This window comes from Silene latifolia, chromosome 11 (assembly GCF_048544455.1).
Source record: "Silene latifolia isolate original U9 population chromosome 11, ASM4854445v1, whole genome shotgun sequence".
NCBI lineage: Eukaryota > Viridiplantae > Streptophyta > Magnoliopsida > Caryophyllales > Caryophyllaceae > Silene > Silene latifolia.
Window position 1 is genome coordinate 15,356,174 of NC_133536.1, and position 26,693 is coordinate 15,382,866.

The 26,693-nt window shown below is 36.8% G+C and overlaps 1 protein-coding gene across 7 annotated transcripts; it reads right to left on the reverse strand.

Annotated features, from left to right (window-relative positions):
• LOC141611165 (putative disease resistance protein RGA1) lies at nucleotides 1-26,139 on the reverse strand. Of its 7 annotated transcripts, none has more exons than XR_012528537.1 (4): nucleotides 25,846-26,139; nucleotides 5,690-5,812; nucleotides 2,140-2,203; nucleotides 1-322 (listed from the first exon to the last, which is right to left on the reverse strand). XR_012528537.1 is itself a non-coding variant. In XM_074429620.1 (4 exons), the coding sequence occupies exons 3-4, from the start codon at nucleotides 23,948-23,950 to the stop codon at nucleotides 2,624-2,626; spliced, it is 3,483 nt and encodes a 1,160-aa protein (XP_074285721.1). In that variant the 5' UTR covers nucleotides 23,951-23,970; nucleotides 24,533-24,940; nucleotides 25,846-26,139; the 3' UTR covers nucleotides 2,233-2,623. The 7 variants fall into 7 exon arrangements, 6 of the variants coding, with proteins under 6 accessions (XP_074285723.1, XP_074285721.1, XP_074285720.1 ...); XM_074429620.1 differs by lacking the exons at nucleotides 1-322; nucleotides 2,140-2,203 and adding exons at nucleotides 23,657-23,970; nucleotides 24,533-24,940 and having other exon boundaries at nucleotides 2,233-5,812; XM_074429619.1 differs by lacking the exons at nucleotides 1-322; nucleotides 2,140-2,203 and adding exons at nucleotides 23,657-23,970; nucleotides 24,520-24,940 and having other exon boundaries at nucleotides 2,233-5,812.
• Nucleotides 26,140-26,693: the final 554 nt, after the last annotated feature.

Here is a 26,693-nt window from a genome sequence, read left to right on the forward strand (position 1 = left end):
GTGATGTTGGTTATCTTAACTTGAAACTCAATTTGGTTGAAGTCTTACTACAATAGCACAATTGCCATTTAACTAGTTCAGTTTACATTAATTGCCCAAAAGACAATAAAAACTTGTGCAAAGTTCAAAAGAGTACATAAATTGCATGTGTGCCTTCTATGTTTTTACTGCATTCATCTAGTTCTCATCAAAATGTTGACTGTTCTGTTTACTGCAAAAACTTGTTTGCTTCTACTATGTCTGAATGCATACATCTGGCTGTCTTCAAAAACTTGCTTGTTACGGATTTATCTTCCCTGACACATTCATGCTTCTACTATATCTGCAACCTAAACTGCATTAGTAATTGCACTGTCTTGAGTAATGTTACCAACAACTTCATGTTCACCTGTTGGATCATTACTGCAACCTACTAAAGCACGCAATTAATAAAACTATAGATTAGACAAAACCAATAACAATGAAAAGGGCCTAGTTCATGCTAGACAAACTTGCAATGACGACACAGGCCGTATTTTTTTTGGATTTAAAGTCACTTAATTTAAGTTCACTTTAGATCCTATAAGTTCAGTTCAGATCCTATAAGTTCAGTTCAGATCTTATAAGTTCAGTTCAGTTTAGATCCTATAAGTTCAGTTCAGTTCAGTTTAGTTCAGTTCAGATTCTATAAGTTCAGATCCTATAAATTCAGTTTTAGAAAAGTTATATACAGAGTATTATTTTTAAAAACTGACACAAAAACATTTGACATTATTAATTATTCGATACATATATACATTATTATTTTTAAAACAAAATTATCACTGGTCTCATTATTTTTTATCGTAATGTAACCGTAATATAATGTATGAACAAACCAATGTATATAAAGCGGAAAAATGTTATTATCTTACCTTGTGTTTTAGACTTTATTTTTTTTATCAATGTTCCCTCTTGGCTGCCCCCTAATTTCTTGTAAACAAATTTGTTTAATCTCAATAAAAGTTTGCGTTTATTTTTATAATAATAATAATAATAATAATAATAATAATAATAATAAAGTTGCGATTTTATAACAAAATAATAAAAATAAGAATAAAAATAACAACAAGAACAAGAACAACAAGAACAACAACAATAATAATAATAATAATAATAATAATAATAATAATTAAGTTAAATTAATTTAAGTTAATTTAAATTCGGATCGTGTAAGTTAAGTTCAGATCTTACAAGTCCAGTTCAGATCCTATAAGTTCAGTTCAGTTCAGATCCTATAAGTTGAGTTCAGATCCAATAAGTTCAGTTCAGTTCATATCCTATAAGTTCAGTTCAGTTCCTATCCTATAAGTTCAGTTCATATCCTATAAGTTAAGTTAAGTTAAGTTCAGTTCAGTTCCTATAAGTTCAGTTCAGTTCAAATCAAATCCGTTTTAATCCAAAAGAACAAAGTCACAGTTGCTTAATTGTTATGCAAGTGACACTACTACAACTCACACATACTAACGTGTTTATTTCTAACCCCACTTCCACATGTAAATTAGACATATAAAAACAATAAGACCACAGATATATCTCAACTATACAAATGTGTGTGAGATGCAAATAATAACTTTTCACCCCCAATTATTTTTACTTGACATTTTCACAAAGTACTCAATAAAACACAAAAGTATAAGTAAATGTTTTGAGAGTACGGTCTCACAAAAATTTGAAAGCTCACTAGAAAAATGGTTTCGGCGATAACACAGTGAGTGAACGGTCTCTTTCAAGTATTTATGAAAGATATTTGGACTAAAAAATCAGCAAAACATGAAATTAAATATTTATAAAGAAAGTAAGTTGCAGGTCATTTCTAAAAATTTCGAGTTCATTCGAGTTGTTTTTATTTTCTCCATAGCTTGTCTTTTAATTAATGAATACTGTCTATGTTGTACGCCACTAGCTATACTGTCATGTTGTACGAGTAAGTTTAAGACAGTTCAAATAAACACAAGCTCTTTCATCAAATGGCTGTATCAGACACTTGCCTCATCTCGCATCTGATACTTACAACTGAGTAAATAGTAACATAAAATCGGAATCTTCGTAGTTCAACCTCCAGCAATGAAGCTAATAAAGCTACAAAAAAAACTGTCAAATATCCCACTTAAAAAATACCTGACAAAGCGCTTACGATCTTCAAAAAAGGGGAGTGCCATGATCAGTATTGCCAGCTCAATACCTATAGATTTGAAATTAAAGATCGAATCCGAAGAATAAGAATGTTAGCTATGTAAGAAGATAGACGAGATAAATTGTGGATGCGTTTTATTGATAATAAGATTGGGTATTTATACCAGAAGCGTTGTAGCTATAACCGAACTAGAATACAACAACTAACACAATTATAACAACTAGCAAAGATAGAATTCCTAGATTCCTAAACTGATGCACACGGCTGCTGCATAGTAGCCGAGTAGGAGTAATATACTGATATCCTTAATAAGCTACACTGTATATATTATGCAGAATGGTAAACAGGATAACTAGTAAACTAGTACTATCAGTATTATTTCCTATAATCTCATAATATAATAATATTTCTACAATACCATGCCATATAAGTATACTCTGTAATATTCCATTCTGGCAAGACCATTCTCTACCACCACACTCTAATTACTGAGATGTGTCGGATGAGGGGCCAGTCCTCCCCATTCGGTTCTTGGCATCTTTCAACGAGGCTCTTGGAGCATGCCAAAATTAAGAGTATCGGGAGAGAGGTGAGTTTGGGCATCCACTTTGGCACGTATTTCAGTTTGGGACATCTCCAAATGGAAAGATATTTGAGGGAAGTGCAGTACTGCATCCCCTCTGGCAATTCCTCCATCTCATTAAATCCCCATAAATACAAGTCTTGAAGGGTATCAGCAAGGTTATGCCACGACATCCCACCCAACTCCACTTTTGGACAGGCTTGTATATGCAAATACTCCAAGGCTGAAAGATGCTCCAACCATCCTCCCACGCTCTTAAGTTTTGGGCAATTTTCGATGCTTAGTCTTCGGAGGGAAGACAACAAACCGCCCTGAAGCAACTCCTTTACTTCTCCCAAGCTCTCCATTCTCTCGTCGTTCTTTATCAATATCTCTACAAGAAATACAGAGTCATCAATTGGCATTGATTTCAGCCACTCCAAGTTATTGATTTCCAGCTTCTTCAATTTCGAATATGAGGGTGATGACGCCGGCAGCTGATGAGGAGGTGTGCAACTCATATCTCTCCAGGATGTATATAATACAAGATCTTCGAGTTGCGGACATAAAGGAACCACCGTCATCTCTTTGCAATATTGTATACTCAGATTCTTTAGTACAGGAAAACTAGGAGATGATACCCACTCTACATCTGCTTCTCGGCTGCTCCCACCGTCATTAGGGTTGATTACATGCGACCTTGATTCTGATCTCCGACACCACCCTTTTAACTTAGGCAACTTATGAATACTGAGGTTCTCAAGGCTTGGAAAGAAGGATGATCCTTCACCGGGGACAAGTGTTTCTGAGTCCGCCACATATTCCATATTCAACAATCCTGAAATATAAAACGTTTTAAGGTGGGGAAGCTTCACAATCTGCCAAGGCAGATAGAGCAGCTCACTGCAATCTTGGATCTTCAATGTGACAAGATTGGGGAGATCAAACAATGCAGAGTTATCCCCCCTCCCTCGCCATCTAGGTATTGTCTCACCATGATACCCCTCCAACTCCAATGCTTTGATATCACGATGAGGCTGCATTTCTTCCAGCAGTGCTTGCTCAGACTCCTTGCTTCCATACTCCTCCCCGCTTCTAAAGTTAACGACAATCGTCTCTAGGTGTTCCTTACTCCTTAAATAACCTCCCCCGCCTTGTTCTTCCTTCACAAATTTTGCATTTTTATGTACTGCTATTTCAATCTTCAAATCCCCTTTCAATTTGTTCAGGTCTTTTAGCTCTCCCAATGCATTAAAACATTGATTTGAACTTGATTTTGCTCGCGCACCCACCACAAATTGGCATAGAGTGTGGAGACAGGTTAACATACTTATGCCTGCCGGCATACTATTCAGCGCATCACACTCAGCTAAATTTAAGGTGCTTAGATCAACTAGCTTGCTCACATCATTTGGCAATTGTTTTAACTTGGTGCAAGAACGTAATAGTAAAGCCTGTAGATTAACCAGCTTTGTTATCGATTTGGGAAGAACTTCTAGATTGCTATTAGATGAAAGGTCTAAACTTCGCAGATGTAACAGTTGACCAATTGATTCTGGTAAACTTTTTGCCTCTGTATCACTCAAATCTAATGACCTTAAGCATGTCCATTTCATTATTGATTTACTTGCTAATAATTGCTCCACTAAACATTCCCTGAAATAAAACTTAATTTGAAGGCACGTACGAATATGAGTAATATCGAGGATATGCTGTGCATGAGGGCTACTCTCAAAAGATAAGTGGCGAACCCTTTTACCTACATTAGAAGTGTCAAAATTGAACCTACAAATCTCTTCACCGGCTACTTTTTCAGCAATATCATGCAAGAGATCATGTATCTTAAACGAGTCAATCCCCCCGAATTCATCCTCGATTATATCTTGGAAAAAACACCTCTGAAGCAATATAAGAAAGTATTCCTCGCCCAAATTCTGCGAGTTAATGTAACCTTGTGCCATCCAAAGTTGAATCAACAGTTGCTTATTAATCTTCCAATCCTTGGGAAAGATAGCACAATATGCAAAACAAGCCTTCAGAGAAGCGTTAAGTTGATCATAACTTAACTTCAATATGCAGGTCGTGGCATCATTGCTCTCACCAAGACAATCTAACCCTTGGTCGTGAAATGATAGCCACTTAAACTTGGATTGACCACGCAAAAGACTTCCTGCCACTCTAATAGCAAGGGGAACATTGGTGCACTTTTTAAGAATCTCTTTGCCAAGTTTAACCAATTCATCATCTCTTTCTTCTACTTGAAATGCCATTTTTTCAAACAAATGCCATGACTCCGGTTCTGACAAACCTTGCAAGTCATGAACTTGGTCACCTGCAATCATTTGGGCAGTTTTTTTGGAGCGTGTAGTTACAATTATCCAACTTCCCCTTCCCCCTACCTTCAAAAACCCTTCAAACTTTTGCCAATCATCATAATTTTCAGTCCACACATCATCTAACACGAGCATGTATTTTTGGCCTCCCAGTTGCCTCTTAACTTCATGATGAATCTCCTCCAAAGACGTTTTATCATCAATGGATGACCCTTTGACCACCTTCCCTAAAAACCCTCTCAAGTCCCACTGTTGTTGATCTTGATCAGCAATGCAAGTCCACCTTTTCAGCTGGAATGCCTCACTGATCCTAGGATCGTTAAACACAAGCTTTGCAAGCGCGGTTTTTCCCAAACCTCCCATCCCCATAATGGCAAGCAAAGAAACACTTGGCTGATTAACACTATCAGAACCCAACATCATACCTACAATCTTCTCTACATCTTCCTCCCTCCCGATGATTTTATCATACAAAAACGAAGACGACTCCTCCTTTGTAAATTTGATAGGCTTATAGTCAACCTTAAAACTAAATTTATTACTCTTAGTGGCAATTTTGTTTAACTTGTCGTTAACCATTTTGACTTTACTAGAGAGTTTGTGAGTAAGAAGCTTAAACCGAGAAAAAAAGGGTTTCACCTTGTTACTTTTGAGTTGGTTCTGCTTAGCAAGGGTGAGGAACTCATCTAACACATCATCGGCCTCGTAAACAGCATCTTTGAGCTCTTTGATGTAATTCTGCTCCTGGAAGTTGAGAGAGTCCTGTTTGGCATCAGCGTCCATAAGAACAGCTCTGACATATTCGACAGTGTTTTGGAGGTCATCAAGCTCGGATTTGCAATTAGAAATGGAACACAGTGATTGTAACTGACCCAAAGTTTGGATAGCAGCAAGTATAGTTTGAACTATAGACAAGGCTGTTGACAGATCCATGATTTGTCAAGAGTTTTTCTGGTTTTTGATGTTTGTAAATGCAAGATTAAAGTGAATAGGTAATGCAGCAACAAGCTAGTGGCTAATAAAGTAATTAGCGAGCACAATTAATTGTGTAAACACGCGTTTAGAGCACATCATCTCCATAAACTGACAAACAATACAGTAAACAACCTCAAATATTGAATACGTAACATCGGACCAAATTAATCAACTAGCACTCGGTTTAATAATAATTAAAACAAGTAAGGAGTATAAAATACCAAAATAGTGACATATCACAATATTAAAGTAGCAACTCGGTGGAATAAGGTAACTCCGCGTCAAATTAATCAACTACCAATCGGTTAGGATTAATATAACACAAATTCCCAATGAAGACGAACAATTTCGTCTTTTTTTGAAAAGAAGGTCACAGAGGAGACTTATTGTATAACATAGGAATAAGAATACCATTAAACGAAGCTTCAACCATCCAACTGCTCCACATACATAGTCCAACTCCAAACCACCGTCAGATTTTGGAGCATACTTGATTGTCTTCTTAGGGTAGTTGGATTAATTATTAAAGTTGGAGGTTAGATTTCGGAAAATTTGGGAAAATGTGGATGGGGGGGATTATTCTGGGATACATAGAAAGGTGAATTTACATCTGGTGTCAAATACTCCGTATCCTGCACAAATAGTTGTCTAACACGGTTTTACAATAAACGGGAGCTTTTAATAACCACTTCTACTCGCTAATCGATTTATGCTTGAATCTCTTTTAGAACTATAGTAAAGTAGAATTGTTTTACACAAGACTAAAACCATTTTTAACTCACTTCAGTTCAGCTTAACTCTATTCAGTTCACTTCAGCTCAATTCAGTTCAGTTTAGTTCAAGTTCAGATCAGCCCAGCTTCATTCAATTCAGTTTAGCTCCTTCCAGGTCTATTCATCTTAAAATTAATAGTTTTTATTAATATAATTAATCTTATTTATTTATTTATTATTATTATTATTATTATTATTATTATTATCATTATTGTATCAATATTATTAATATTATTTTATTACTAATTAATCATCCTCATTATTGTATTATAATGAATATTATGATTATTAAAATCAATAATATTGATATTAATATATTTACTAATATTACTAATACTATTATTAATATGAATATTGATATTAATTTAAAATAATAATAACATTATTACTATTAATTTTAATATTTTAATAGTATTATTCTTAATAATATTACTATTTCTAATCTTTTTTATTATTAATACGTAATTTTTTTTCATATACGAACTTTACTCTTTCACCACTTTTTCATAAGCGTTCCATTTTGTACCATTTTTACCCAAAATCGGACCAAATGAACTCTTAAATCAACATTTTCTTAAATTTAATCTAATTGCTCAAATGACATAAAATATGGATACTTATAAAGTAATTTAATTGTTTCTCAATTATTAATATTATTTGTTGAGTCTAATTAATCAATGAAAAAAAAAATTGTTAAAGATGAAATTAGGGTTTGTTGATTTTTATTTATTTAATTAAGTAAAGAGAAAATTTGTGCGGAATCTACACTAGTTTTGTATAAATCAAATAATATACTTGTCAAAATAATTATGGATACATGAAATTAAATATAACAAGTAGAAATAGACATAGCCATATCGCCTTAAATAAAAATTTAATGAGCAAGAATTTTTTTTTAACAAAATTCAACTTTAGACTGTAGGCGGTATGACTATAAGACGGATAATGAACAGATAAACTTACAGAACTTGAAGAGAAAGATGTCGTGGCGTGATAGAATCACTGCCCTAAAGTTGAATTTGCCTCGCTCGTACACACGGCCTCTTAGCAACCAACTTCCCAGGGTTACACGACTTCTGAGTCTAAGGTGTACGACAAAGGCTCAGATTGAGAATTACTAACAGAACGTTGCCAAAATCAGCTATGAAAGATAAGTATTAGGGAAGGAGTAGATTGAGAGGAGTAGATGTGAGAATGTGTTGTGTCTTCTTTTTTTTGTGTGGTAGAGGTGGGGTTTATATAGTAGTGAAATGGGTATTGTAAATCACAAAGTTAGTATCGTAAAATGGTAATTTTAAGATACTACACAATCAATGTGGAAAATCTCATAAATCAAGTATGGAGAATGCACGAACAATTTGGAAAACTATCCCATCAATAAATTGGGAATTACAATTTGCTCCTTTTAAAGCACTAACTCCAACATAAACCAAACGCCCCAAAAAACTCATCTAAGGAAACAAGGGCAAAGAACCTTTGAAATTTTAGATTTCGTCTTCATTCCAAATAATAGCTTTAGATTTAACAAAAATAATTCCAGTTTGTAAATTTTCAATCAAGAAAAAAAAATTGATGCCATACTATACCTTAGGTCATTCATAGCATACCTTGGTTGAGGAGCAGAGTCGGAAACGTAGAAATGCAACTTTAGGTCAATAAATTCTTCTCTTGTTATTTTACAGGTATGCTAAGGTTTCAAGTTTAAGGATTTTCTGCTAGCAAAAATTGATAATCAAATAACCTTAACTATTTCTATGGATTTAAGACAGAAATGTAGAGATACGACTTTGGGTTGGCAAATTATTCTCTTGTTATTTATAGTCATGCTAAGGTCTCAAATTGATAATTGATAATCTTAACTATTTTTAGAGATTCGGAATAGCGAGTGCACCCAAGCTAAGTTAGAGATACACTCTGACGGTTAAAAATAAATGGGTTTTTTCCATCTGTACCCCCGTGGTTTTCACTTTTCCCAACTGTACCCTCGCATATCAAAGATTACTAATTGTGCCCTTAAACTTAATTAATGACTCCCATACGTGACTAAACTTGGCTACTCCGTTTGTTTTGGCCGTTAAGTGCTACCATGGCACGCCTTATGCCAACATGGCTGCTTACGTGGCATTATATCGACGGTTTTTCTAATTTATCGTCTCACTTACGTTTTATCGACTTTTAATTATTTGCAATGACCAAACTACCCTTATTATTTTCAGATTCCGAATCAAAATCGATCGAATTAAATCCAGAAAATTTCGCCCAAATCCTTTTCAAACCACCCTCTAACTCAGTCTTATTCAAACTCAGAAACCCGACTTCACATCGTTATTGAGCCCAAATCCTTAATCGCAGCATCCAGCACCTCAATAGCTTCACACAATAAATAACATGGATTTGGGGGTTAGGGTTTCAAGGGTATCTGAGAAAGACGCCGCAACAGTGAGCGAATGATATTGTCCTAATTTAGGACGGTTTAGCCCCGTCCTATTACCTTATTCCGACTCATTTTGTGTGCTTAGTTGTCTAATAAGCTCATTTAATTACTAATTTAAAATAATTAGTCGTATTAGTTTATAATTAATAATTAATTGTATTTATGTATAATATTAGTAGTATTATTATTATATTAATTTAATGTGCAGGCAAGACGGGAAAGTGAGGCGGAAGAGCAAGACAGGATTATGAGAAGAAATGGCGGAGGTGAAAATAGGCCAAATCATGGAAAAATAAACTAAAGGAGCATCTGCTAATTTCAGATGGTCTTTGCTGAGCTTTTACTATCACCTCCGGCCACCGTGGCAACAACCACTCACCACCACTCACCACTCTCCACTTCCAACATCACATCCCAACCATCCACGGCCATCATGGACCACCGCAACAGCCACCACGAACCCTTCTTCCACCCCCGTCCGTAAACAATACAAACAACAACCATCTCATGCACCCATCTTTCAACCACCCACAACAGTTACCTCCCGCCACCGTGGACCTCACCTACGACCACCTACGGACCCACGGAGGCTGACAGAGGTGGGGGCAGCAGAGCAACGTAGGAGGCGGTTTGGGTTGAGGAATAGGATAGAGTGAAGAGGTTGGTGAGTGTGAAAAAGGCGGGACATTACAAATAATTAAAAGTCGATAAAGCGTGAGTGAGACGATAAATAAGAAAAACCGTCAATATAATGAAATTAAGGGTATGACTAGTGAATGGCAGAAGGGGTTTTAGTAATGCCATGTTGGCAGCCAAGTCATGCCTTGTTGGCCCATTAAGCGTGCCATGTTGGCAATTAACGACGACATTTGACGGAAAATGGGAGATTAGCCACGGTTGGGAATCATTAGGTAAGTTTAGGGGTACAATTAGTAATCTCTGATATGCGAGGGTACAGTTGGGAAAAGTAAAAATCACGGGGTATAGATGGGAAAATCTCAAAATAAATACTTTTAACTGTCAAAATATATACTGAGACCTTGAATCTGCATGGATCTAATAACTTTTTTTTTTTTTTTTTTTTTGCAGCTGTAAAGAGAACAAACTACAATCCCAATTTAGCCCGAGCTAGGTTATGGGCAACCTTATTAAGACGACGCGGAACGAAACTAAAGCAAATACAATGAAACAACAAGAGGTCTGACTCAATATCAAACAGAATCCCCTTAACCAAGTGGTGCTGAGACTCCACTCGGGCAAGTTGAAGAAGAAGTTGAAGGCAATCCGAGGAGACGTCCAAGTGAAGCAAATTGCTTCTAGCAGCCCATCTCAAAGCTTCCCTAATACCAATCGCTTCGGCTTGTAACGCGGATTCAGCATCAAAACTTATGGCAAAAGTCCCATAACATTCCCCATTAGGAGCATAGACAATCCAACCTGCAGAAGCCTGTAAAGAACTTACCCAACTCGCATCAACTTTAACACGGAAAGGAGCACAAGTTCCTTTTTCTCCCACCAAAAAGAACGGAAAATAATTCCTAATATCATTCCTCAAAGTGTCCAACGGATCGTAACAGACAGCCCCCGAAGCCGAGACTGCAGAAGCAAGCCGTGACTCCGCTTCCAAAGCCACATTAGTAGAGTTTGAAAGAAAAGCAAAGAAGTGCTCAGGCGAAAAGGACTTTCCTGAGAACACAATGTCGTTCCTGATGCGCCATAGACTCCACAAAACAGAAAGGAAACGAATGACAGTAATAGATGAATCCTCCTTTGTGTAGAAATAATTTATCCAATTTTTAATCCAATCACGTAACCTAACCGACGTAGAAAACTCAGTAGAAATACCAATCGAAGAACACGCCCAAAGACGCTTAACCAGAAAACAATCCCTAAAAAGGTGCTCTACAGTCTCCACCATACCATCCTCCCCACACCAAGGACACACCGACCCAATGATGAGATTCCGTTTAACAAATTCAGCTCCCACCGAAAGTGAATCCGTCAAAATTCGCCAAACAAGAATCTTCCAAACAGGCGGGCCTGGTAAACGCCATAACCTTTTTTTACAAAAAACCTTAGAAGTAGCATCAATTCTACTCTCATCCTTAGACGAACTATGAACGCTTAGATAAGAAGCAAGACAGGCCGCGTACCCGCTTTTGACCGTGTAGATCCCCGAAGAAGAAAGCTTCCAGAAAAAACAATCGTCGACAGCGGTATTACAAATAGGTATGGCACAAATCCGACGAGCCCACTCAGGTTCAAACAAATCAAAGATAAGCTCACGATTCCAACACAATGAAGGAGTATGAAGATCCTTAACCGTAAAATTCGACATAGAGTCTGGCGGCGGAAAGCCCAAACTCGTCCTTTTAGGTGGTACCTCACCACCAACCCATCCACAATTCCATATACGCAGCATTGAATTGACACCAGGCTTCCATCCCAATTGAGCCAAAATCAACTCCATACCAAAAGATAAACTCTTGCAACCCCAAGATTGGGACGAGCAAGACTTTAAAGACCCAGGCATCACAAGATCCTTATTGCAAATAAGCTTGTCATAAAAAACTCGACTAACCATAGAGTCTTTCATAGACAAGACTTTCCAAGCTAACTTACCTAACAGAGCCTGGTTCATACACTGAAGATTTCGAATTCCAAGTCCACCTTCCGACTTAGGAAGGCTAATAAAATTCTTACTACACCAATGGATCGTGGACTTTAATCTCGTTCCAGCCCACCAAAAATGTGACAATAAGGAGTTAATCTTATTGGCCACACTTACCGGTATTTTAAATACCGATAGGACATAATTCGATAAAGCAGACAAAACAGAAGAGATCAAAGTCAACCTTCCCGCAGGAGAGAGAATAATAGCATTCCAAGACGAAATACGGCGCCGCACCTTTTCAATGAGCGCATTGAAAATCTCCTTTTTAGACGAACCAAAATCAATATCGATACCCAAATATCGACCAATACCCTTATTCTCAGTAATATGTAAAACTCTCAGACCTTCCCGCACAGATCGCATTGTGGTGCTAGGACTGAATAGTATACCAGATTTAGACTCATTCATAATCTGACCCGAAGCAGCACAAAAATTAGCCAAGATCAGTTTAAGCTTACTGTAAGCCTCATCTTTATCTTGAAGAAAGAAAATAGAATCATCCGCAAATAATAAATGTGAAAGAGAGGGCGCATTTCTTGATAACTTAATACCATAAATAGACCTATTGGCTTCAGCTGCAAGAACATTTTGAGACAGGATTTCCATACATAAGATAAAAAGATACGGTGATAGCGGATCGCCCTGACGTAAGCCGCAACTAGGCTGAAATTGCTTCAAAGGGGCACCATTAACCAAAACCTCATACGAAACCGTTGTGACAACACTCATAATAAGATTAATCAAACCATTAGGAAACCCAAAACAAATAAGAGTACGGCGTAAAAAATCCCATCGAATACGATCATATGCCTTACTCATATCTGCTTTAAAAGCAAATCTCCCACAGGCCCCAGATGAGTGCTTATTAATATTCTGAATTGCTTCGTGGGCAAGAAGGACGTTATCCCCAATATGCCGACCGACAACAAAAGCATTTTGGTAATCACCAACTAGATAACTCATAACCCTAGACATCCTATTCGTAATGCAGCGCGTGACCACCTTCATAATAACGTTACAGAGACTAATAGGTCTGAAATCCTCCACCCTTTCGGGACTCTCACATTTCGGAACAAGTGTAATAAAAGTCCTGTTGAGTACTTTTAGGATCCCACCACCATTGAGAATATTTAAAACCGCCGCAATGACATCATGTTTCACAAAATGCCAGCATTTCTGAAAAAACAAGGCCGGGAAACCATCAGGTCCCGGGGATTTCAAGGCGCCGAGTTGGAATACCGCCCGTCTCACATCTTTAGCAGTAAAAGCTTTGGTCAAGAAATCCATATCATCCTCCTTAACAATAGACCTTACCTGATAAAAGAGCATGTCATACTTCGCCAACCTTGGGAAATCAACCGAGGACAACGAAGCTAGATGGGAACCAGAAGAAGTCGTAGTAGTATCATCAATAACCGGATTATAAATAGCATAAAAGTGGTTGTAAAAGAGATTCCCAATACAACCCGGGTCATAACTCCAAGTCCCCCGCGTGTCTTTGATACCAAGAATAAAATTACGACCCGCACGGCCCTTAACCCAATTGAAAAAGAACTTAGTACAAGTATCCCCCTCAACCGCCCAATTTAACTTTGCACGTTGCTTCCAGTACAAAGCCGATGCTTTAGCAAATTCTGTAACCTCATTATTAATCTGAACAGCTAGATCCGAATTCCCCGTATTAATGGCGCAATTCATAGCATCCACAATTCGTTCATCAAAACAATCCCACTCTTTACTCCAAGCCTTTCGTTTCTCAATGGACCATTTTCGCAGCAAATTCCGAATAAAAGCAAGCTTCCTTACCAATTTAAATGGAGAAGTGCCTATAAAAACAGACTTCCAATTTTTCTGAATTAAAGACAGGCACTCCTCACTATCCAAATTCCAAGATTCAATTTTATACGGCTTCTTACACGAGTTCTTAACAAGGTTAAAGCATAATTCAATAGGAGCATGATCCGAAATCTGAATTGGTAAATGATTAACACCAGTACTAGGGAAGAGATGAAACCAATCTTTAGAACCATAGGCCTTGTCAATTCTTTCATACACTCGCTTAAAACCTTTTCTATTATTGCACCACGTGAAACGCGGCCCTTTGAACGGTATATCTACAAGTTCATGTTCAACACGCCAATTATGGAAACTCAATGCCCCCGCAATACTACCCGTCTTCGAACTAAGCTTATCGCAAGTAAATTCAACTTGATTAAAGTCACCAACAATAACAAACGGAAATTCTAAGGAAACTAGCCATGAACCCAAAAGATCAAATACTTGCATACGGAGAGATTGCTCAGGTTCACCATAGAACAACACGAGATACCAAGGCAAAGAAGGATTCATTTCATTCAAAAGGATGATGAAGTTATTACATGTAGTTACACAGCTCATCATCAAACCCTTCTTCCAGCCACACCAAAGACCACCAGCACTACCCGTTGCATTGACACCCACGGACTCAATAAAACCCATACTACGAAACATAGGACTAACGAAGCTTGCATTACATTTCGTTTCACTAAGGAAAATAAAGTCATAATTATTATTATTATTAAGTGCTCTTAATTTCGGAATTATAGGGGAGAGCACATTATTTAAGCCCCTACAATTCCAAAGAAGCCCATTCATGGAAAGCAAGGAGGTTGATGAAGGCCAACCTCCGCAACTCCTTCCCCCACGAACAGAAGAACCATCACACGAACTCATACCGTCATCCTCAGCAATTTTGATATGAAAACCAGACCCAGTAGAGACTTTACCCAGATCCAAAGTACGCACATCCACCATACAAGTTTTTTTAGCCAATTGAGTGAGATAAGCCTTTGCATGGCCAATAGAAGGGATAAAGGCTCCCTTTAATTCATCCTTACCAGCTTCAGACCTGCATTTCCTTTTCTTGAAAGGTAACTTGCACTCAGACACACCCCCTGAAACTGAATTACCCACACCTGAACTATCCATGCACGCACCCGCAGACTGAGCTCTCTGGGTCTTACCAACAGTAGCAGGAACAGCAGCAACACATGTCAAGGCACACACATCTACAGCAGTAGAAGCAGATCCCATTGGTTCTTGTAACATCACACCAGCCTCCTGAACAGAAGCATTACTATCAGGAACAGAACATGAAGCAGCCTGAGTTTTCTCCATCACAGCAGCTACAGAAGACGATCCCAGGTTCAGGGATAACATAGTATCCACTTCAGATGTTCTAGCCATCACATCAGCCTCTATTAGTGCCTCCTCTCCCTCAGAATCAGAACTATGAAGGGGCCATTCAGGAGTAGAGTAATGAGAGCTTGACGAATCATCGATATTAATCGTAACATTATTACCAAAAAGATCCCCCACCTCATCAGAGGGTCTTTCATCCCCAGGAGAGAACTGATAGAAATTATAAGGGTATACAATAGGCATCCCCTGAGGAGGGGGGTCAAAAGTCTGCCCATATCCCATGTCATCATCTTCAATACGAGACCAATTAAAGTCACTCTCCACACGACTGAGAATAGCCTCCTGAATATGTAGATCACGGTCAAAATGACTCCCAACAGTGTGGAAATTACTATAGACAACATATGGATCATTCTCAGGGAACCCATGACCCAGATTATGCAATGGTTCTGGTTCCACAATCCACCCACCAGTGGCCACTCCAGAACCCGCGGCAGCCCCAATCTCAGCAGAAACACCAGCAGCATATCCATTCATAAAACCAGGTTCATTAGTTCCCACCCCAGTAACAGGCACACCCCCATTTGCCTCCACCTGCATAGGCACAGGAATAGAAGCCGGCATACCATCTAAATTAACCAGCCCATCATTATTAGACCCCCCAGCAGCATTCAGACCCACACTAGCATCTAAACTCATGTTGAAAACCGGTTCATGCAAACCACCAGGATCAGGAACCCCATTAGCAGGAGTAACATGCATAGGGTCAACAAGTGGGTCCGCATACTCAAAACCACCACCACCCACATTAAACAGAATAGGCCCTGCAAAGGGTTGTGCGGTCACACTAAACCTCATCCCAGGGTGAACCCTCCCCCCCGGAGTAGTCCCAAGCTCAAAATCAATAACTTGCTCATCTTCAAAATTAGCTTCATTCGAAGACACAGAGCCCCCATGCCCACCAAGACGGATATTAGAAGAAACATACCTAGTAGTAAATGGTGTAGCTCTAAGATCAAGGTTAAACATCGTGTGATTGCTTTGCGTCTGAAACACAGCAAAACCCCGCTCCTGAGCACGATCAAGCAGACCATTCACATTTGAAACAATAGAAATAATACTCTCACGACAACATGCAGCAATATGGATCTAATAACTTGTAGATCCTATACACCCAAAACAATTCCGAGTGTAAGATCGCCAACCGATGGATCACTCAATACTCAATAGGATATTTGAGATAAGATCATTTATAAGAAAGATTATCTCGTAAAAAACACACTAGTGATCATCGGTTCGAGGCTCCTCTTGCTGCTATCGAAATAGTCAACCGGGTTGTCGTATCTTGGGAGAGTAACACACTATTTGATAACCAGTGCAGTGGAAGCGTGATCTCTCTTAGGAAAGCGCCTAACGCGATTCGACCCAGGCTACATTTATTCTCTCTACTCTATTTTACATTATTGTTATTTATTTATTTTCTTTGTCCTTTATATTGTTGTATAATGTTATAATATTATTTACGGTAATATATGTGACTCCACTTTTTCTAACGGATTTAACACAAATTCTCATTATAGACGGGAGATATCCGTCTATAGTTATAGATTTAACAGAAATATTCACTCACTTTAAGCATAAAACAAGCAACAAGTTGCATGGTGGTTCCAAAAATATCACCACTTTAAATATATTTGACCCATTTTTCACTTTAAACATATATATTCGTCTATAGTGGGACTAGTTGTTTAATAATTGCAGATTTAATTACCTGGGTCAAACCAACTTGGATTTTGTGTGGAGATGAAATAGTTAGGCAAAGATACAAATATTAGAGGAATAAAACAGGATTACAATTTGGAAACCTCAACAACTCATGGTATAATACTAACATACAATTTCCTTGTTTTTTAATTAGTCACTAGCATTTGTACCCGTGAAAATTACGGGTGTTTTTAAGATTAATTGTTTAAATTTACGCATGATTGTAACCTTGTTAGTATGAAACATGTTGACATTTTTGTTGCTGACATAGACTCCAAAAAACATATCACCTGAATTATAATTTATGTAGTTTGGTGAAAACCATAACATTTTAATATCTATATTTTTTATACAAATTAACAAATTATATGCATAAGTATACGTAATACCGGATGAAAGTATATGAAAGTACTTAATTGGGACATTGAGAACTGTGATACAAAGTTACCGTGTTAATTGAATAGACGATAGATATGTTGCTCATATTCATCATTAGCCAATATTCTTAACTTTTAATATGTTTCTCATATTTTTATTATTTTCATCATTAACCTTGTCAATTTAACACGAGCACCATTTGTGGCAGAGCGTGAATTTTTTTATTTTATTTTTCTGCATTTTTTTGTTATTTCATTGCAATATATTCTTTTTTTGTTTCATAGGATAACATGGTCTTAGAAGAGTACACTTGGTGCTTTCTATGTTATCCTTGTATTATGATATTTTTAATTTACTAAGTTATACGAGTATAATATTTGAAATACGTTATATGAAAAAAATATGTTATTTTATTCGTTTAAGCTCTTTTTATAGGTAACTAATTTGTTGAAGTTAACGGTACAATTATACAACTTAATATTGCACACAGTGGCCGACGCACGTATTGCTATGGGGTGTCCAAGGACACCTCAAACTTTGGGAATTTTTTTGCAGGAAGTTATGCAAATTGGAGTAGAGGATAGTAGGACACCCTAAAAATGGTAGTGGGACACCAGTCAAACAAGAACATTGCCACTTGTCCTTGTTTAAGAAGATTTTACTTATAAAAACTACCGGTGAGCCTAATAGTATTTGATTACTATATTACCAAGTGACTAGTAATTACCTTATGATCTACGGGGTACATGGCTATTAGTGTACTTTGATGAAATATACCAAGTAATAAAAAGTTAAAAATATCAATAATAAAGTGTGAGATTATTAGGAAATATCCCATACTATTAGGAAATATTATATGACGTTCTCGACCTTCACGCTCCAGCTTGAGGGGTATTAGGAAATATCCCATACTATTAGGAAATATTGTTAGTCATATAATATTTGTTATTCATCCCGATATTCTTGCCTTATGTTGCGAGATTACGATTCCGTTTGTAATTCTATTTAAGCCGTGTTAGGCACAGTAATACAATCAACCTTTCCCTCTACACTCTTAACAGAGATAGTCTCATATTATAATTTGTAAGACCGTATATTTGTATAAAAAAAATAACTCATTCACTTAGCAATAAATGAATTGTTTATCGGTAGGTCTCCTCAGAGACCGTCTCCCGCAGTCTCGCTAAATTAGTGGGAGAAATACCATGAAAAATAGAAATTAAATAACTCCCCTCCCCCCCATCATGTGAGAGATCTCTCAATAATGAGAGACCGTCTCTCTAAATTTTTTGTGATTGTTTTATACATAACTCGTTTTACGGTGTGAGATCGTCTCATTCATCCCATTTGACTTTATGCGGTCTTTAATGCGACATTTTGACCGCATTTTAGTCATGTATTTATAATATTTTATTGTTGAAAAATGTATTTTCTGAAAGATTGGTTGATAATAAATCTAAATATTTAAGTTTTATGTATATCTTAATATTTTTTATTTTTCGTCTCTTCAAAGTCAAAGTTTGATAACATTGACCCTAAAAAGTCAAATGAGAAGAATAAAAATGGATGGGGGAGTACGTAAATACACTAACGTAAGCGTTATCGTCTTATCGATAGTAAGCTCGTGGGCTGGTACTCACTATTCAGGGTACTCATTACACCATAATTTCGAAAAAAAATCTATTTTACAAAAGAAAATTTTGTTTTTGTGAAATGAAACTTGAAAAAAAAAATCTATAAAAAATTGCACAAAAAAAAATCTACAAAAATAGTGAAAAAAGGACACCGTAAAGTTTTTTTCCTGGATCCGCCACTGATTGCACAATTAAATTAATATGATATTGTAACAATAAAAATAATAAAAAACTTATTTATATATTCAATTTATATACTCGTGCAATTTTACACGAGTTCTAAGCTATTAAGAGAGGATAACATTTTCAAACACAAAAAAGGTTATAGTGATGTAATGTGTTTTTTTTTTACAATAAAATTCTAAAATTAAAATTTAGAATTATCTTTGATGTCTAATTGTTATTTTAGTCGTTTATTTTAGTTTAAATTTAAAAAGACAATATTTTTCTTTTTAAAATAACAATTAATAGTACGGCATGCTGAAATTCTTTTAAAAGAGAGAAAGGTGTTATTTAGTATTTTTTTTTTTAATTATTTTTTTGTCTTTTACTAATAAATGACTTGGTGGTGATGTGGAGGTGTGTTGTGTAAATACTTGAAAACATTGATGTGGCATTAAAATAGATTGTTAGTTTATCTTTTAATTATTATATATAGATTTACTCTAAATAAACATGTTATTTAGGAGCATCTCCAATGGTTACCAAAAAGGACTTGCTTGCAAATAAAAAAGATTTCAAGCTACTTGTTTAACCATTGGAACACTCTACATAAACTAGCTTCCATGGAGCTAGTAGCTCAAATGGTCCTACAAGAAGAATGTAACCAATAGAAAAATAGAGGGTATGTTAAGTGGGTTCAATTAAGCTACTGGTAAAAATAGAGGGTGTGTTAAGTGGGTTCAGTTAAGTGGGTTCAATTAAGCTCTAGAGCATCCACAATGGTAAGCTAGTTGCTACTAGCTTACCTTTGCTACATAAGATTTTCAAGCTAGAATATTTTTAAGCTACAAACTACTACAATGGTAAGCTACTAGCTTAGAGTTGTGGCTTAAATGCACCATATGTCAACTACCTTCCACAACACTCTTTTAATTAATACATTTACTTATTTTACCTAAAAAATAAAAATTAAAAATATTTAAGTGTTGTTTTAATTGGTAGATTTTTTCTTGTGTGCCCATTTGAGCTACTAGCTCCATGGAGCTACTAGCTCAATTTAAGCTAGTACATGTAAAGTGCTCCAATGGTTAAGCAAGTAGCTTGAAAACTTTTTTATTTGCAAGCAAGTCCTTTTGCTTAACCATTGGAGATGCTCTAGAGCAAATTGTAGCTTGAAATTGTTGTGGCTTAAAAAGTTGATGTGGCAAAGGTAAGCTAGTAGCAACTAGCTTACCATTGTGGAAGAACCTATACTTTGCTTTTTTTTTTTTCCAGTTAAGGAACTCAACTTCTAAATATTACAGTTAAGGGACTCTACTAACTCCGTTAGTTTTCCCAATAGCAAGTAAATAACTAAATTATATTTTAGAGTGACAATGAGAGACGAATTTTAAAAAAAAAAAAAAAAAAAAATCATATTTTACTACGGCCAGAAATAATCGTACAATAAATTACTTAAAATACAGCACAAAAAAAATTTGTTGTAGAATGTAGAATGGTAAACACGATAAGTAATGCTATAATAATAGTCCCACAATATCATACGGAGTTGATTTCAAGTTTTGAAATATGTTGGATGAGGGGCCAGTCCTCGCCATTCGGTTGTTGGCATCTTTCTCTGAGACTCTCGGAACACCGCTCAAGCTCGAGTTTGTGGAGAGAGGTGAGTTTGGGCATCCACTTCGGCAGGTATTTCAATTGGGAACACTGCGCAATGGTAAGAGATCGGAGGGAAGTGCAGTACTGTATCCCCTCCGGCAATTCCTCCATCTTATACAATCCACACAAATCCAAGGAATGAAGGGTAGCAGCAAGGTTATGCCATGACATCCCACCCAACTCCACATTCGGACAGTAATTTATAGACAAACGCTCCAAGGCAGAAAGATGCTCCAACCATCCTCTTATACTCACAAGGTTATAGCAATATTTGATGAGTAGGGTTCGCACGGAACACAATAAAAAGGCTGGATACTCGTTTACTTCTCCCAAGCTCTCCATTTTCCTCGCGCTATCTATATGTATCTCTACAAGAAACTGAGAGTGCTCAACTGGCGTTGATTTCAGCCACTCTAAGTTGTTGATTTTCAGCCTCTTCAATTTGGGATATGACAAGGGCGGCTGATGATTTAGTATGCACCTCATATCTAGTATGGAATCACATATAGTGAGATCTTCGAGTTGCGGACATAATGGAACAAACATCATCTTTTCACAATTTTCTAAATCGAGTTTCCTTAGTACAGGAAAACAAGGAGATGATATCAACTCTAGATTTGCTTCTCGGCTGCTTCCACTGTCATTAGGATTGACCACGTTCGACCCTGATTCTGAACTCCGCCACCACCCTTTTAACTTATGCAAGTTATAAAAACTGAGGATATCGAGGCTGGGAAAGAAGGATGATCCTTCGCATGAGACTAGTGTTTCTGAGTTCGCATCCAGCACATACTCCATATTCCACAATCCTGATATATATAGCGTTTTAAGGCGGGGCAGCTTCCCAACCTGCCAAGGCAGATAGAGCAAGTCACCGGAATGGGTGATTTCCAAAGTGACAAGATTGGGGAGATCAAACAGTACCGAGTTATCTCCCCTCCCTGGCCAACTCGATATTGTTTCACCATGATACCCCTCCAACTGCAATCTTTTGACATCACGATGAGGCAGCATCTCTTCCAGTAATGCTTGCTCAGATTCCTTGTTTCCATACTCCTCTCCACGTCTAAAGGCAATACCAATCGTCTCTAGGTGTTTCTTACTCTTTAAGTAGCCTCCCCCGCCATGTTCTTCCTTCACAAATTTTGCATTTTTAAGTACTCCTACATGAATCATCAAACTCCCTTTTAAATTATTCAGGTGTTGTAAATCCTTCAAGCCATTAAAACATTGCCGTGGATTTGAATCTTTCAAGCCATTAAAACATTGCCTTGAAGTTGAATTTCCTCTCACACCCACCACAAACTCGCATAAAGTGTGCAGACAGGTCAACATACTTATGTTTACCGGCATACGTCTGAGCGCATTACATCCAGTTACATCCAAAGTTCTTAGATCAACTAGCTTGCTCACATCATCTGGCAATTGTTTTAAGCTATCGCAATGATTTAAATTTAAAGTTTCTAGATTAACTAGCTTTGTTATTGATCTTGGAAGAACTTTTAGATCATAACTGAATGAGATATCTAAACTTCTAAGATGTAAAAGTTGACCAATTGATTCTGGTAAACTTTTTGCATCTGTAGTACTCAAATCTAATGACCTTAAGCATGTCCATTTCATTATTGTTTTACTTGCTAGTAATTGGTCCACTCTACACGTCCCGGAAAGCTCGATTTGAAGGCACGTACGAATATGAGGACTATTGAAGATCTGTTGTGCATGAGGTACACTCACCAAAGACAAATGGCGAACACTTTTACCCACATTAGAAGTATCATAATTGAACCTACAAATCTCTTTGCCAGCTACTTTTTCAGCAATATCATGCAAGAGATCATGGATCTTAAAAGAACCAATCCTCCCGAATTTATCCTTGAGTATATCTTGGAAAAAACACCTTTGAAGAAGTATAAGAAAGTATTCCTCGCCTATATTCTCTGAGTTAATGTAACCCTGTGCCATCCAAAGCCTAATCAACATTTGCTTATTAATCTCACAATCTTTGGGAAAGATAGCACAGTACGCAAAACAAGTCTTCAAGGAAGGGTTAAGTTGATCGTAACTTAACTTCAATATGCGGGTTGTGGTATCATTACTTTCATTAAGACACTCTAACCATTTGTCGTGAAATGATAACCACTTAGACTTGGATTGAGCACGCAAAAGACTTCCTACTACTCTAATAGCAAGTGGAACATTAGTGCACTTTTTAACAATCCCTTTGCCAAGTTGAACTAATTCATCGTCTCTTTCTTTTGTTTGAAATGCCATCCTTTCAAACAAATTCCATGACTCTGTTTCTGACAAACCTTGCAGCTCATAGACTTGATCACCTCCAATCATTTGTGCAGTTTTTTTCGAGCGCGTAGTTACAATTATCCAACTCCCCTTTCCCCCAACCTTCAAAAACCCTTCAAACCTCTGCCATTCATCATAACGTTCAGTCCACACATCATCTAACACAAGCAAATACTTTTTCCCTCCCAGATGCGCCTTAACTTCGTGATGTATGTCCTCCAAAGACATTTTCTCACTATCCGATAATCCTTTCACTACCTTCGCTAAATGCCCTTTCAAGTCCAACTGTTTTTCATCCTGATCAGCGATACAAGTCCACCTCTTTAGGTGGAATGCCTCACTGATCCTAGGATCGTTATACACAAGTTGAGCAAGGGCGGTTTTTCCCAAACCTCCCATTCCCATAATGGCAAGTAAAGAAACAGGTGGGTGATCTACAATATTAGAACCCAACAACACACCTATAATCTTCTCCACGTCCTCCTCCCTCCCAATGATTGTATCAGACATACAAGAAGAAGTCTCCTCAGTTAATTTCTTAGGCTTATAGTCAATTTTAAAACTAAAGTTATCACTCTTAGTGGCAATGGTGTTTAACTTGTCGTTAACTGTTTTGACTTTACTAGAGATTTTGTGAGTAAGAAGCTTAAAGTGAGAAAAAAAAGATTTCACCTTGTTGCGGCTGAGTTGCTTCTGCTTGGCAAGGGTTAGGAACTCATCGAAAACATCATCCGCATCGTAAACCGCATCTTTGAGCTCTTGGATGTAATTCTTGTCCTGGCTGCTGAGCAAGTCCTGCTTGGCATCAGCATCCTCAAGAACAGCTCTGACGGTTTGGACGGTGTTTTGGAGGTCATCAAGCTCGGATTTGCAATTAGAAACAGAGCAGACTATTTGCAGCTGACCCAAAGTTTGGATAGCAGCAAGAATAGTTTGAACTAATGACAACGTTGTTGACACGTCCATGATTGTGGGACTTGAAAGATCTGTCAAGAGTTTTTGTTTTTTGGAATGAAAGAAAGATTAGAGTGAATTGGTAGAGTGCAGAAACTGTTGAGTACGAAATTGATTAAGTAGCAATTACGAGCGCAAATAATGGAGATCTCCACTAGTAAACACATGTTTACGAGCGCAAATAATTGAGTTGATTATGTATATTCAATGACTTGGTATAAGACTTTGAGTAACTTATTAATTTATTACACTTTCATTATTTTCTAATTGAGTTGACTTTATTATATCAAAGACTTTGTCTTTCACCAAGAAACAAAAAAAAAAGACTTACTCATATGTCAAGTATTAAATAGATCAGTAATTCAGTATCCAATGTCTTTTTAAACAGTTAAAACGTACATGAAGAACATTTCACTTTTTCAGCATATTGTACGAGAGAAGAAAGGTAAAAGTGTAAACATCGTAATAATCCATGACAACCTCAATCGTGTCACAAAACTTTAGTTTTGGCCCAGTCTATTAGCACAAATACCCTTATAATCAGCCAAAGTAAAAAACTCAAACATAGAGGATGAACAAACCTTATACACATACCACATGAAGCAAATCTCTCTGAATTGGGACGAGCAAAGACGCTGATTTGCGGCGAAAATGCATTTTTCAACGAATATTTTTTTTTTCTGGCAAACTTCTGTCACTTAAAACTATTTTTCCGTCGCAACCATCGATGGGAAAGAATCCATATTTCTTCCTGAGTGGCTTTGTGGCGGGAATCTGTTGCGAAAGTGCAACATCCATTGGAATTTATTTATTGGGATGGAGATGGACCACATCTCCGTTGTTAATATTTAATAGCACGTCCTTTGCGGTGGTCAAAGACCAAGTCCAATGACAGCTGAGTGTGCTGGCTTACCCATAACCAGCTTCTTGTCAGTTGTCACTGGCTTTAACTTTAACAATCAGTCTCTCTATCCTTCTTAACACAATGTCACCGAGAGTAGCCTGAAGAACACATACCACGAGTAGGAGCATCACGTAAATTTAAGTAATCTAGAGACCTTAGTTAGCATTTAAGTAACAATCTTTTGTCTTCCTCTGGATTTTTGATCCCTTCTTTCACTAGCTACATAGTTCATCCGACGGCTATTGTGAGAGGTGTGGGAGATAATCGGTCATGAACAACGACATAGTTGACTAGTCACTTGACTATTTACAAATTACTCTCTCCGTCCCGGTCAATTGTTGTCCTTTCGTTTTTGCACAAAGACCAAGGAATGAGGAAAAGGCCAATAACCAAATGACAAGTGGAACAAATTGAATGTGAATGATCAAATTACTCATCAAGTTCATTGTTAAAATAGAAAGGACAACAAATGACTGAGACACCCCAAAATGGAAAAGGACAACAAATGACCAGAACAGAGGGAGTACAAATTACAAGTGAAACAAGCACCAGTTAAGCTCACACTTCATAGTTATAACTACTACCGTCCCGGTCATTTGTTTACTTATGCCATATTTGGGTATCACCTTCATTCGTTTTCCTTTCCATATTAGGACTACTTCTAATGGGTAATTTGATTATCTACATCCATTATTGTGCACTTCTTATCTACATTAACAAACATGACAAATGGTCCAAAGGTAGTAACAAATCACAATCCTAAATTAAAATAGCTACTTGATTGAATAACGTAACTCCGCGGTCCGCGCCAAATTAATCAACTAACAGTCGATTGAACTAATATAAATCATTGGCAATAAAATTAATCAACTAGCAATCAATTTAAACTGACTAATTGATTGAATAATGTAACGACGCGCTGCGTCAAATTAATCAACTAGCAATTGGTTTGAACTAATATACGTAAATCATTGACAATTAAAATTAAAATTAGCGGACAGACCTCCGCTTTTTGCAGTTGCAACGCCTCCGCAAAGATGAAATTTCTTCCTTCGTCCGGCTTAAAGCCGCTTCACCCATCCAACTGCTCCACATTCGGGTCACGGTCGTTAAAAATTGGGATTTAATTGTACAATTATTTGTTAGGGTATAAGGAGTTCGGAAATATTTGGGTAAAATTGGGTGTGAATGAGTGATGACTATTTTGGGATATATGGAAGAACACTTATGAATCTCCCCATCTAATGTTCTTCCTACTTCTCTTGGGAACTTGGTGGCAACTGGCAAGGCATTTTATGTACATAATTTGGTAAAAGTAGTTTATTTCACTTAAATTGTACAAGTAGATATTTAGGCCTGCTTTTTCGACTTTTTAGAAATTAATAATCAATCAATTGAATTGAATTAATCGAATCAATCGAAATAATCTGAATCAATGGAGCCAATCAATCAATCAATCGAATCAATGGAGCTGAATGGATTGAATCGAATCAATAAATTTGAAATGCCAAATAATCAATCAATCAATAAAAGTCAATTGAATTGAAATCAATCAAATAATCATATTAATATTAATAATAATAATAATATTTAATATTATTGTTATTATCAACTGTACTAATAATAATATTCATAGTATAATACTATTTATACTAAAATTAATATTTTTAAGAAAAAAATTATAATATTATACTCTCTCTCTTCCGGTAATTTGTTGTTCTATTTCATTTTGGGGTGTCTCATTCAATTATTGTCCTTTCTATTTTAAGAATGAACTTGATGAGCAATTTGATCATTCACACTCAATTTGGTCCGCTTGTCATTTATAATTGGCCCTCCTTTTTCCTTGGT